Source organism: Lacerta agilis, chromosome 7 (genome assembly GCF_009819535.1).
Source record: "Lacerta agilis isolate rLacAgi1 chromosome 7, rLacAgi1.pri, whole genome shotgun sequence".
Lineage (NCBI taxonomy): Eukaryota > Metazoa > Chordata > Lepidosauria > Squamata > Lacertidae > Lacerta > Lacerta agilis.
The window spans coordinates 52012846-52027915 of NC_046318.1; the positions used below are offsets into that span (position 1 = coordinate 52012846).

The following is a 15070-nucleotide window of genomic DNA, read 5'->3' on the forward strand; positions in this document are numbered from 1 at the left end:
AGGGGACTACTTGTTCATTTATTATTAGTTTACATTTATTTCCTTCAAGGAACTCAAGAAAGCCACACAGTTCTCCCCCTCTTCATGCTATCCTCACAACAACCTTTTGTAGTAGGCTAGGCTGAGAGACAGTGACTGGTCCGACGTTCTCCAGTGAGCTTCATGGCATAGTGGGGATTTGAACCCTGGTCTTCTAGGTCCTGCCAAAAATCGTCTTCTTCCCCTTTTACCAGCAGGAGCATCCAATAAAGTGGAATGAAAGCCTCTGCTGGACTGGAGTCCCATCTGCAAATGAAGGAGCCCTTCTGTTTGTGGAGGGAAATGTCCACATCCAACCCACTAGTTTAAAATTACTCCTTTCACAGAAATCAGTGGATCTTAAGAGTGCTTAGCTCTGATATTGTGCCTCAAGCATTTACTGTTATTATGGGATAATTCTAAACTGGTATCATTGGACAAACACGTGAGGGGCAGGTCATTAGCCACTACAGTCATCATTCCATTTTGGAAAGCAAAGAGTTATTTCCAACCAGCAGCAAAAATGTTTTGAAAGATTGGTAACTAGCTACATACAATCTTTAACAGATCCAAAATAATTGGTTAGTTCTAGAATTTCTTTTTAGAAGTTCATGGACAAAGTATTCATTCATACCAAACTCTGATTCAAGAACTTGACGTAGCAAAGTGTCCATTTCATCTTCCTCTTCTGGTTCTGCTTCAGCACTCCTGTGTTCTACATTATTTTAGAGAATACATCAAAGGTAAGCAGAAAGAAGAGACTGAACTCGAAAACCAGAAAACAAATACTTTTAGGGAAAGTGAGCATGTTTACCTATGGACTTGGTAAAAGTGATATATGGCATTTTTATTTTATGTATCTCGGGAAAGGTTGAATCAACCGAACACATTCTCCTGACCTGCCCATTTTATGTTGCCCTTAGACAGAAACTGATAGCTCCACTCTTAGGCCACCTTAGCCTGGTAGAAGGAGAATGTCAGGTTTCGTTTTTGCTGAATAATTTTACTGGCACCACAACTTTTGAGGTGGCCAAATTTCTTTTTTTTGGCCCTTAAACAGCGTAAGGTCAAAATCGATGGTATCGATATGGGTTTTTATGTATAATTTACTTTTAGTGTATGTTCTAGTGTAAACCCCTCTGAGTTGTCTCAGGTTTTAAAATTTGTATGGATGATTGTGTTCTGACTGACGGTCGAATAAATTGTTATTGATTGATTGATTATTCAGGCTTTTTTCATATACAGGTGACTCCCCACTTACACAGGGGAGTCTGGGCTGGCCCTCTGCACACATAAGTGAAATGCCCTTAAGTGGGAAGCACCCCACTGCACCTCTGACACACTAGGAGACCCTTCCAGAGCCCAAAGAGGACATCCTCTTTGGGCTCCAGGGAGGGTCTCCCCACAAACTGGAGGCGCAACAGGACTTTGTTGAGGCCCTTCAGGTCTCTCCCCCTACTTCTGAGTTCTTGATACCACGCATGTGTGCAGTCACATGTGACGTGAACATGCATAAGCGGGTTTGGTGCCTGTACATTTCACAAACATGTACCCACAGAAGCTGGTGGACTCTCCTTCACTGAAAGTTTTTAAACAGAGATTGGATGGCTATCTGTTAGGGATTTTTTGAGCTGTGATTCCTGCATTGCAGAGCACTGGACTAGATAACCATTGGTTGTCTATAATTCTATGATTCCATAAAATAACAGTATGAGGCTATAGTTAAGCACAAGGCTACAGTACAGCACTTTGAGGGTGGTTGTTGTTCTTTTACAATCAAACAGTGTATACATTTTGTAAAATAAAATAAATCTAGTAGGGCTAGACTAAGCATTCCACATCACTGTCCCATGAGTGAATGGGGGTTGGAATCCAACAACTGAAGGCCACAGGTTAGTCACCTCTAAGTTTAAATAATTTGAAACTATCCATCATGATTAACAGTGCATCTTCCATGAGCTTGGAGTATGGGGTAGAATCTGCTATGCTGAACTATCTGGACTCCTGAGGATCCTTTTTACATAAAGCACTTTTGCAGCCCTCATGATAATGAAACTGTTTGAATATGAGCAAGCACAGCCTTCAAGGTTTTATCATACAAAGGCAGGCTTGTGGAATCTACATTGTTTTTTACTAGAACCCCATGGTCCACAACCTAGAATTAGAGCAACAATGGGAACTTATGAAGCAGAACCAATTGCTTACTGTACCACAAGAGCAATATATTGGTAAAACGTACACAGAGAAGTAAAAATCTACAGCCAAGTTAATATGGATCTGGGATTTTTGACATTTATGTTGCTTATTATGTACTGCATTGAATTGTTTTGTTGCACATTGCCGTGGCCATTTTTGGCACTGGGCAGTATAGAAATCTCTCAAATATATAAATAAATAAAATGTTCAAAGTTTCCATAATTCTAAAAAAGGAACACAGATTCATTTACTGTGATTTTGAATAGTGACCAAGTGAAAACAGCTAATTACAAGTCCTGAACATTTGTAAAGTTAACCATGTAAAGTGATTGACTATTTTCCACACAGATGTATGCCAATGTAATGATGAAATTTTACATTGCACGTAATGAATGTAGCACTAATCCAGGCTTCCTCAACCTCGGCCCTCCAGGTGTTTTTGGCCTACAACTCCCATGATCCCTAGCTAGCAGGACCAGTGGTCAGGGATGATGGGAATTGTAGTCTCAAAACACCTGGAGGGCCGGGGTTGAGGAAGCCTGCACTAATCAGTGGCATGTACATATTGCAAGAAGACTTCCAAATACTAGAAAACTTGCATATTGTTTTAAGTGTCTTTTAAAGTTTAATATATTATTGCATTTTAATATTCTGTTGGAAGCTGCCCAGAGTGGCTGGGGAAACCCAGCCAGATGGGTGGGGTATAAATTATTATCATCATCATCATTATTTGGGGCATATTTTCATATAATGTTTACTTCCCTAAGAGATGAGTTCAGAATGATTTTGTGTAAATGTGCTGGTGAAGTGCAAACAATTCATGAACCAGAAACTATGTTTGTCCTGATGACTAAACTTTCATGAAAGATCTAAATAGAAATAAATCCAATGTGACATTATGCATATCTCTACCTCAATGGAACCATTCTGAAACCACTCCCATAGTGTTAACATTATGGTAGAGGGTTTGCAATATGACAAGATCTGCAAACCTTTCATTGAGGACAAGTTGCTGTAGAGCAGATGCTGTAAAGCTTTTACCATACAAAAAGATAGGCAAGACTGGAGTTTATTTTTCTATGACTTAGTTTGCACAAGAACCTACCTGCTCTCCCATGTGGCTCCTCTGTAGGTTGGATAACCTCTTCAGCATCTCTTGGCTTTTGCTGTTCTGGGACAGATCTTTCTTTAAGTCCTGCATTGTTTAGTTATAAAGTTAACTTTAGCCTTTCTGATTCAACATTTTGGCTTTCTTAGGTATCACTGAGATAATGACAAGGGGTTGAATCTAAACTTAGAAAGACTGTAACGGCTCCTTCCATTTAGGCTTTGATCCAGTGGAGGGATCATGCTGAGGGAAGAGGGAAGCAGAAACGTCCACTCCTCCCTGCTTTCCCTGCAACCCCAGGCCCACTCCATACAACAATAATTGTTCAGAAGGCTTTAAGGGAAGGAGGAATTGCCACCTTCCCCCTTCTGCCTGTGAAGGAGTCCCCTGATCAGAACTCTGCTCAAAGGAGTCTCCCACCACAGGGAGCAAAGTCTGGATCCAAGCTCACAAATCTAAAGACTACCAAAAGGGAGAGTACACACTACACACAAACTAACGAAGTACAGTACCACATTGTATTTCAAAGTCCAACATTTTTTTCATTTTTTTAAAAAAACAAGTTTTTGGAGCCTGTTGCAGCATCTTCTTAAAGGAAAACTTCTCTCTGTATGGTTTCATTTCCAGCTGCCTTTAAATCAGTTTTCTTTTGCCAAAACCCAAAGTTGCTCTGTAAATATGGGGTTATGGGCTGCTTCAAGGAAATCTCTCCACTGCTGCTGTGATCTTATATGTGTCTCTGGATTGCACTCTTACCGGTAATTTTTAATTACTTAGAATATCAAAAGATAGTAGTACAAATATTAGGGCCACTTCTTCTAAAATACATATTTAGTTGTTAAGCAGAAGCGAAAGGTGGATTTGGGATAGTAGCTGTTTTCAAATGAAGGCTGAAGCTCTTCTCCATTCCTAACTCTTCACCCTTGCTTCATTTCTTATTTAACCCTCCACACACCAACACCTCCCCTATCTAGTATAGAGATCATTACCATTGATGAAACAAGAAGAACTGGCTTGGGGTAAAGGGAAGAAGAATAAAGTGAAGCAATCTGAAGAAGTGTGCATGCACATGAAAGCTCATACCAAGAACAAACTTAGTTGGTCTCTAAGGTGCTACTGGAAGGGAATCATTTTGTTTTGTTTTGTTTTGTTTTGTTTTGTTCTGTTTTGTTTTGAAAGTGAAGCAATGTATCTCTAATGAAAATACTGCCTCCCACTCAAAGCCAGGTCATGTGTAGAGAAGGAGGAAGGTATCTTTCCAAGGTTAGGATTCTAGACTGAGGGGCGCAGGGGGGAGAGTGAAAACGATGTCTCAACCTCTCTTTCCCCTAAACTGTTTCTGAGGACTTTCTCTGTGGCACACTTTTGAGAGTGAAAGATAGGAAGAGCTAATCTATACATTATACAGAATAAGGCGGCATACAAATAGAATTCTGGATTGTACTACTTCAGATTACAGGCAGAAAAAAGGAGGCAATATATTTCGAATGCTCCCACATGTAAAATGCTCCTGACATACAATTAATAGATTTTGCACCAGTAAAAATAAAAAAAAAATTTCTAGCTAGAAGTGGTATAAATGAGTGGCATTTCCATCAAATGACTAAACCAGGGATAGAGAACATGTGGCTCTCCAAATGCTGCATTTCAGTTCCTATAAGTTCTAATCAATATGGCTAATAGTTGTGAGGGAACCACAGTTTCCTTTCGCTGATCTAAATAATGGATGTAAACATTTTTCAAATGGGAGACAGGTTACAGATCCAGCCACTTGACCTGTCAAATCCAAATACCATGCTACAATCTTATCATTTAGCATCTTTGATCAAGACAATTTCCCAAAATTCAGATTTGGCGTGAACTTGACCACATTGGCAATATTCCATCAATATTGCACAACAAAGCACAGAAAATAATGAGTGGGCTCAGTAAGAAAGGCCTGCATATCTACAGTGATCATTGTCCACTTCAAGAAAATGTAATTTGTTGGACTCATTTTTTATCCACTGCAATTTTAAAGTAAGAGGAAGCATTTCTGAGCAGTGTTTTTAATTTATCCTCTGTAGCATTTATAAGTTTACAAACTGCTAGTATAGTCCACCAAAAACCTTGGTGCAACTCTTATTGCTGTAAACAGAAGTGGCATAAAAGAACATCCAAAATTTTCTGGTGGATTGTGTCATAGAGAATAGGGCACTCTGTGATTTTACTAAACGGACACTAAGGCTGCAATCCTACTCACACCCATGTTAGAGTAATTCCCATTGAGCATAAAGAGCTTTACTTCTGAGTAAATGTATATAGAATTGCACTGTCAGTTTCTTCATTCTTCTTTCAGAACAAAGTGGTGACATTAAATTTTATTGGAAATGGAATATTACTGTAAACTAATTTCATACAAAAATGTGCATGGTTCTGATTATTTTCTGTATGCTGAATTGCAAAATAGTTTCTCAAAAGATTCAACCTGTATGTTTCAATCCAAAATAAAGTAAAATATGAACTACCCTAAAAGTTACCATGAACCAGATGTAACATCTAAATGGTACACAGTCTTCATGTTGCTGAGGCTTCATTTGTTAGAGGTAAAGATTAAATTATTATTATTTATTAAATTTGTATACCACCCTTTATCCAAAGATCACAGGGCAGTTCACGACAGACACAAAACAAACCAAAAACCAAATAACAAAACAAAACCCCTCCCACAAACACATTTAAAAGGCCATGGAACACTGATCAGCGAAAGGCCTGGTTGTAGAGAAACGTTTTCACCTGGAACCTAAAGATATGTAATGAAGGCGCCAGGCGAGCCTTCCTCGAAGAGCATTCCACAAACAGGGAGCCTGCACAGAAAAGGCCTGTTCTCATGTTGTCACTCTCCTGACCTTTCGTGGAGAAGGCACATGAAGAAGGGCCTGAGATGATTATCACAGGGTTCGGGTCAGTTCATATGGGGGAGAGGCAGCCCTTAATGTTTGTAACCATAAATTCTGTACACCCACACCATTTAGATGCAGTACCAAATGTACAGATGTTGAGGTAAGCAGGAAAGTCTCACACCACATGGAGTTTGTTCATTCTCAGAAACATCAATTTCTATCCAACTACCTTGGAGAGTTGTGATGGGTGTGTATGTATGTGCATGTGTGGCTGAAAATGTGTTTTTTGTCATTTTTATGGGATGGCATTCAATTTCGTTGCACTTGTACAACGTTGTACTTGTACAATGACAATAAAGAAATCTTAGCTTATATAAATAGGCCAGAAGTTCCATGTCCACCCTGGTCCTCAGGCCCTATAATACTGCTTTGCAGGAACCCGTCCTTGTGGACAAATTGTTTGTAACACTAATCAATGTGCTTATGTACTACAGTGGTACCTCGGGTTACAAGCACTTCAGGTTACAGACACTTTGGGTTACAAACTCCTCTAACCCGGAAGTAGTACCTCGGGTTGAGAACTTTGCCCCAGGATGAGAACGGAAATCGTGTGGCAGCAGCGCGGCGGCAGCGGGAGGCCCCATTAGCGAAAGCGTGCCTCAGGTTAAGAATGGTTTCAGGTTAAGAACGGACTCCAGAACGAATTAAGTTCATAACCTGAGGTACCACTGTACCAATGTGTGCTATAGGCACAAATCCCCTTTGCTATAAGGAAAAGTGATAGTCTGACCTTTGCTGGTGGAATATCAATCTCAGCTGAATGAGAAATGGTTAGACCCACTCATATCAGTTTGGAGAGAAACTTGCCTTGATTGTGAATGGGCTAAGTCCACCTACACTTTTTTGGAATTTTTTTTTTTTTTAAACTCAGGCTTGTAAAAAATGTCATTCAAAGCTTGGAAACATCTAGAAGCTCCCCAATCACCAGCTCATTTGCCAGTCTATTCTCTTTCCCAAAAGCTTCCCCAAAATGTAAGCTGGGGGTGGGAGGGAAAAAAGCAGCGCCTGAAATTTGCAAAACCCAAGGGCTGTACCTAGATTTGATTACTCATGCAGAGCATTATAAGCTAAGGGGTGAGAAGCAAGAGAATAGGGTTGGCATGGCTCACGAAGAAAGGATAGAAGCCATTTACATTGGGAGATTAATTTCCAACTTCCACCACCCTTTCAAAAAAAAAATCATCTAGTTATAAACTGATCAACCCAAATATATAACACCTGGTATTAGGGAAATGCTAGTATTTTATTATTGCATTCTACATTTCAGAAAACGTGGAAGAGATGGTCCCAGAAAAACCCACATTGATGTCTAGAATTTAAATTGCATAGGCTTTTTCACATGATCAAGAAAAGCATTCTATCTCATGAGAATTCTAAATGTGCTGTATTACTGCAAAACAAGGCTGAAATATGTTGCTTTTATTTTCATGTCAAAATTGTACTTTGTCACCCATATATGAGTACTCCTTGTGGTAAGACCAGAGACACAAAGAGCTACACAACCATATATTTTCAAACCTTGCACTGATCATAACACATATCCCAATGTCTGTTCAGCCCTAGATTTCCTACATTTCCCCCTTGCCCCAAATACTTTTTGACACACTATTTTCCATGTCAAGATAAAAACAGCAAATGGACTTATTCCAAATATCATTTTGGAAAAGATTATATTCAATGTTTATTTAAAAACATATATAATAGTATGTCCAACTTTCTACCCAACAGGAAACAAAACCAGTGCAGTCTGTAAAATGCAAACAGCGGGGGGAGCAGTGAAGGTATAATTTGTAGTAAATGTTCTTATTTATTTTACACCTGTTCTTCACTTTTTTTCATTGATCCATTTAAGCTTTCGTTCTTCCATGTATTTATTTTCTGAATAGTTGAAAAGATTTGTTTTGTTGCACTTTCTAGAGTGATATGCATATTGATAAGATATTCCATTGTCCCAAGTGTATAAATTGGATCATGTTCATTGAACATAAAAATTGAAAACTAGTCTGCCTTATTTTCCCCTAATACTTCTGCTTCCCAGGGTAAAACAACACTTACAAATATTTCAGTGTTTTATTTTTGTGTTAGCCTTATGTGTGACATACTGAGTACCAAAAACATTTCATTATATAAATGATCTCAGTACAATAAGAATGTACAAGACATTATCAGACATACTATGTACAAATTGGAATTTCATAGCAGTCTATCTTATTTCATGCTTACAATTTCATACATATTCTAAGGCTGTTTGTGCAAATGATTCTGTCATCTTGTTTACTCTAACAAGCTATAGACAAATTGCCTTAGTGGTGCTATATTACATTCTTGTGCTATCAGTTCTAACTGAAGCAACATTCAGATATGAAAATAGTATCATTTTACTTTTTTCCTCTTCTCTTCATCCTTCGCCGAGCTATCAGATGCTTTAGAAAGGGCTTTAGCTATTTTTTTAATTTCTTTCTCCTTGCCACTAGCTGATTCTTTTATTTCTTTATTTTTAAGATTCTTTTCTAACCCTGATCTCTCCTTTTCACCTCTTCTGTCTCGCTTAACCTTTTCAGATTCTTTTTTTGATTTATCATCAGCAACTTTCTTATCCTTTCTCTCCAAGTCATCAACTTTCTTCTTGGTTTTTTTCCTCTCTTCATCTTTGGTTTCCTTCTTTCCTTCTTGCTTCTCTTTCAATTTCTTGGCTGGTTCTTTGATCTCTTTTATTTTTTCTATTTTCCCATTTAAAAAAGGGAAAATGTTCATTAAAGAACAGGCGTTAAGACACTGGATATTAGTAAACCAAACTCACATTCCAACTTCACATCACAAATTCATAGTTGCAATTCAAAAGAACTTGATCACACAGTATTAGTACTGTCAAAAGAATTGCAGGTAGCAATCCCTACTTAGGATGTGCCAAGGGAAATAACTTTCTATTTTACAGGGCTTCCCAAAACTTATTATTCAGCATCAGATGAAAACTGTTCTATTTCCCCAAACTTTTAACAGTATTTAAACTAGTTCTCCTATTTTAAGGGGTTTATGTATTGTAAGTGGCCTTAGAGAAACTGACGTATACATTTCTTCATTAAATATGTTAAAACAATTTTCAATTGCTTGAAAAATTATTCAGCTGCCAGCATTTTAAACAACATCATGCTACCTGATGAGCTACTAAATAAAATTAGAAAAGAGACACACTGTTAAATCAATGGTTCTAAAATGTGCCTATTTTACAAGAGGTCTATAACTGGCATAACTTACTTATAACGTATCTAAAATTTGCATATCCAATTCTGACATCCTGCTCATTCTACAGACTTTGGCTTGCGCAGTGGAACTCCCCCTTCCTCTCCTTGTCGCTCCCTCAAAATCTGTTTGAGAGGATTGGGGGACGCTCCAAAGCACATTTTGGGGTGCAAAGGGAAAGGAGAGGCAAGTGAAAGTCCCCCCGTGCAAGCAGAACTGTGTTCACTCAGCTTTGATACAATCCATAGATTTTGAGGGGCTGGGGATATTGAAAAAGAAAGGAAGCAGTTCAAACATACACTGAATTAAATTTGCATACTTTAAAGTCAGGGGTGTGGAAGCTGTGGCTGGAATGATGGAAGCTGTAGTTCAACAATTTATGTAGGGCCACAGATTCCCCATCCCTACTTCAATCATTCTGCTACTGTACTTTTTACATCTGCTTGGTCTTTTCTCTTAAGATCTCCTTGACCTCTGCCCTTATGAAAAGGGCAGTGCTATCTGCTATCCTGTACCCATGGGGCTGGATCATTGAACTAACAGAAAACATGACTAATCTCAATTCACAAATGCTAAAACCGGTGCTTTAAAAAAAATATGTTTAGGGGTACTCTCATTTTCCTACTCATATTGAAATACTGCCCCTCAATGAGGCCAAAGTTAGATTCACAAAATGTTTAGGGGTATGTGTACCCCTGCTTCCCCCCCCCCCCCCCGGAAAAAAGCACTGGCTAAAACTAAGCATGATGTTACATACCGGTATATTTGGAAAAGTTAAGTGAAAAACAAAGTTAGGCATCCCTAGGCGAGTACTGCAACTCATTTGAAGTTTAAATGGCTGTGACCCAATAAAAGAGGAATGAGGAATTTGTGCGTGCCCACAACTCCCATCATCCCTGACCCTTGGGCCATGCTGGTGGAGCTGATTGGAACTGAAATCCATCAACATCCGGAGGGTGACAGCTTCCCCCACCCGTTTTATAGGTTAATTGTAGAAATGTTAAACTGACTCCAGAGGTCATGATTTGTAAAGAAGACACTGCATGAATTATTTCCATTGTGCTGTAAACACAAGATAAAAATAAGATCCTACTGAAAACACCTGATTTTAATGAGGACCATCATGTAGACAATTTTTTTATTAGAGGTCAACAATACTATATCATTATAAAATAGTTTTAAAATAGTTGAGAAAGTTATATACGCAGAGACTTATGAAAATGATTGAGGCACACAAATCTGCATTCAGTTTCCAATTAAAACTGACAATATTATTTCAACAGATTAATACTGAAATAGATCTGAAGTATTGTAGCCGACTTTAATTTAAAAAATATGCAGATACCATAATTAGTGTTTTAATTACATGACAAAAATGCCACTTCAGGTAAAACTCAAATCCAATCAAGTACTAGCTAATATGGAAAAGAAAACCACCAACACACATGCAAACATTTCTGAATTAAATATTCAGGAAATTATGAGAAAACATGGGGGAGGGAGGATCTGCAGACTGGGGCAAGAATTAAGCACCTGCCAAAATTTTCCCCATTAGTTAATTACCTCTCCTCTTGCAGCCAAACTCTAATGTCAGAAGTAAGTTCGGGGAAAGGGAGGATTCAGGAGGTTCAGGTGTGGTAAAAGCACCCTTCCAGCTGGCCTTTCCCTCCAATATGTTCTCCAGCTCACATTCTCCAGCAATTGTGAGATTGAGAACAAACATTTAGTCCACCCTTCCCAACAAGGCCTTTTCTTCTACACCTGTTTTTTTAAAAAAAACATTTGCGAAGGATTATTACAATAAAATATTGAGTGATCTACAATCCCTCTACTGTGAATGGAAATAGGAGCTATGCATTTGCAATAAAAATCTTTTAAGATTAGCATTACTAACTTGGTGGGTCCAGAGCATGGTTAATGCTTCATTGCATAAGGAAATGGTTTCTCCTGCCTTGAAAGAGGCAGTGGTGCAACCGCTCTAAAGAAACTGGCTCTGAGCCCCTTAGACTGGAACAACTACTGACCAGTTGCAAATACTTCCTTTTTGGAGGAAGGTGGTGAAGAGGACTGTACTGGATGTTTTTAGTTTATTGCTGATTTTGCTTTTTTTTTAAAAAAAAAAAATCTTCTTAATAGTTGTTGTTAACTGGTTTAACCAATCATTTTATTGTTTTATTGTTTTTGTACACTGCTTTAAGATATTTCACAGTGTATAAATTTTAGAAATAAATAAAGCCCTGAGAATAAAAAGACTATGATATTACAACGAAACATAAAAAGGGAGCATTTCTCCTTCAACAAGAAGACACGAACTCTAATTAAGAAAGGCCCAGCATATTTTGAGCAGAAAGCTTGGGGTAACAATATGAAAACCATACAGAATTTCATATGCCATGCACATTGTAGAAGCCTTATCTATCCAAATGATTAAATTTTTTGCCCAAAGGCCTTGATCCAAAGGAGTGTACTCAGTGATCGGAAATTCTCATGCATCACTGGGAAAATTCAGCTAGAATTCTGCTAGTTAGATATTTGACAAGAAAGACTGAATGTAGCATCCTATTTTTCCTTCCCAGACAGTTGACTAGTAGGAATCCAATGTATATTTTTCTAAGGTTACATATGCCCTGTCCCAAATCCTACGGAATTGCATGCACTGCATCAATTTGCACACAGGATTCATCCAGGAGAAATATGCAGATCCACACACACACAGCCTGTAGCTGGATTAGAAATTAAGTTCTCAAGTATTGTGGATCTAATGATGTAGGATGCTGAAGAGCACCCAAAACTAAAGCTTAATATTTTTTGTCCAGTACATTTTGAATGCAAAATCACACTAGTACGAACTGCATCCAGAATTAGTAAACACATTTAACAAGATGGTAAAATACATGCATTTCAAGCATTCATAATCAGTGTGCACAAAAGTTCACTAATGCTCCAGTAACAAAGTACCTTTGACTTTAGCCTTTCTCTTGGCAACCCCTCCTGGTGGCTCCCCTGATTATCATAAAATGAAAACAAGTTACAAACATTTTAAGTCTTTAAGATGCTACACACATAAAGGGGGATATAAAACAGCACCAAAATTACATCAGACCTTAAAAAATACTTATACCAGACTGTTCTGTTTTCTGGAAGTGTTCCATTAAACAAAGCTTTCAAAATAAGCCATACACAGGTATAATAGGCCCAGTCTCTCTCATTTCATCAAATATGAAAGGTGTAATTGGTAAGGTCACAGGAAAAGACCTTTTCTATAGCAGTGCCCCAGTAACAAAATTCCATTCTGACGAGAGGATGGTAAATACATTTTATTCCATTAGACTTTTAGTGTATTGCAGTCTTGTTATCTATGGTCTTATTTTATTTGCTTTTATTCTGGCTTTTAAAGCTCTCCAGTTTGGGGAGCTCTTTTAGTCATCACCATCTCAGTTGATCTGATAACAGTATCTCTTTCTCTCTCTCTTTCTCTCTCTCTGTGTGTGTGTGTGTAATGGGAAAAAATCGTTAAAACTTGTATGGGTTTTCTAACTGGTGGTTCTCAAAGAGAAAGTGAAAGATGTATCACAAAAACAAAGAGCATTCCAAATAGGATTTTTTCATTGATAGTTTAGCTTATGAGCCAATTACCAATTATGAAAAAGTGCTGTTTGGATTATGTAACACCAAGTAGGGGCAAGCATAAACTAAAAGGATGCTATCTACATGAAGCCGCTGGGAGAGATCATCAGGGGGTTTGGGCTGGGTGTCCATCAATATGCGGATGATACCCAGCTCTACCTTTCTTTAAAATCGGAACAAGTGAAGGCAGTAAAAGTCCTGTGTGAGTGCCTGGAGGTGGTTGGACGATGGATGGCGGCTAATGAATTGAGTTTGAATCCTGACAAAACAGAAGTACTGTTCTTGGGGGACAGGGGACGGGCTGGAGTGGAGCACTCCCTCGTTCTGAATGGGGTAACTGTGCCCCTGAAGGACCAGATGCGCAACCCCGGGAGTCATATTGGACTCACAGCTATCCATGGAGGCACAGGTCAATTCTGTATCAAGGGCAGCTGTCTACCAGCTCCATCTGGTACGCAGGCCGAGACCCTACCTGCCTGTGGACTTCTAATCCTAAACATGCCACCTGGCTGCCTTAGTTGCCAAAGTGAGGCAGCTTGGCTCCCTGCCTTGGCTGACTGGGAACAGCTACCATTTGGCTTCTTCCTTCCCCAAAGTGCCTACTGCAATGACCATTCTACCTTGTCACTGCATAACTTCATTATTCAACCAGTTCTCAAATTATAGAGTGCAAGTTCCTTTAGCTACTGCTTTCCATAGCAGGGTGGTCGTATGATGTTGCCAAAATGAGGGTAGTGATTTAATACCTCAAGGCTTTCTCTGTCTTTCCTTGATAATCTGAATACTATTGTGCAACTGTGTGACTGGGTTGATACTTGAGTTTGCCTCTTTTCTTCTTCCTTCCATTTTGAAACATGTACCTGAGACTGAAGACATTATTTTAAACTGAAAGCCATCTTGAGTGCTTTGGTAGAAAGGTAGAGCATAAAGATAAATAAAGAAAATAATAAGCATGGTGATTGAAAGAAGATTTCAAAATACTGTACTAGATATAAACTGTAGATCTAAATTGAAAAGATCCAGTGATATGCTATTAAGTTACTGGAGAACAACAGTTTCTTTTGAATATCATGCTCTCAAAGATCTTAGCAAGCTGTGAAGATAAGCCCATAAAAGTTAACAGCCTACAAAAATAATTACTATGGTAAGTCTACTTTTTATTCACAGGAGTAGCACTCTGTCCCACCTCTGCTAGTCCTCTTTTATGAATAAGAAGCAGGCAAGCAAAAAATGTAGGCTAGAAATACAGCAGGCTAACATAGCCTCTTCTGCCCACCTGCTTATTTTTATGCTGGGTGCAAAGGAAAAAATGCATCACAGAAGATGCCTCCTCCCATTTCCCATAATCCCCCTCTTCCCACTTAGTCTAATGTGTCACTGCCTACTCCATTCAGCAATGTACACCTCAGGAAAAACTTTGTACAGGCAAAGGGAGAGAGAAGTCACCTTTCACCCATCCTCTTCCATCAGCATTTCTCTCGTTTCAAACCTATATGCTTTCCCTTTATTTCCTTTTTATGCAAAAAGCAAAAAAGCAAATGAACTTTAGATCAGATCATAAACAAGGTTACCTCAAACATGATTGAAGTTTTACCATTTCATCACCAAAGGAATGTGGAAGTGGTATTAAAGGTCCAGAAGTTTTAAAAACATTGGGCAATAAAAAAACACAAACTTGTTAACAAAATATTCAAACAAGCAAATCTTACCAATACATTTTTTTAAAAAAGACAATCTAGTCCTTGAAATAAACTCCACAACTGAACCATTATTGCTATTAGATAATAAAATACAAATTTTGTCTAACATTTATTTATATGGTCCTACTCAGATGTTTATAAGAATTAAAAATTAGCCACCAATAATAAAGGGTCTAAAATCTGATATATTATAGCCTTGGGTCTGCTATAGCAATCTATTATTTTAGAACAGCCTGAAC

At 38.4% G+C, this 15070-nt stretch overlaps 1 protein-coding gene across 1 annotated transcript in view; it reads right to left on the bottom strand.

The window, feature by feature from the left end:
- The window catches only part of ASPH (aspartate beta-hydroxylase), a 96701-nt gene that overhangs the window by 57863 nt on the left and 23768 nt on the right, over nucleotides 1–15070 (bottom strand). Inside the window, exons 4-5 of the mRNA XM_033155293.1 lie at nucleotides 3320–3409; nucleotides 653–733 (exon numbers count right to left, since the gene is read on the bottom strand). Of these exons, the coding sequence (XP_033011184.1) occupies nucleotides 653–733; nucleotides 3320–3409 (171 nt within the window). The remainder of the gene's footprint in view (nucleotides 1–652; nucleotides 734–3319; nucleotides 3410–15070) is intronic.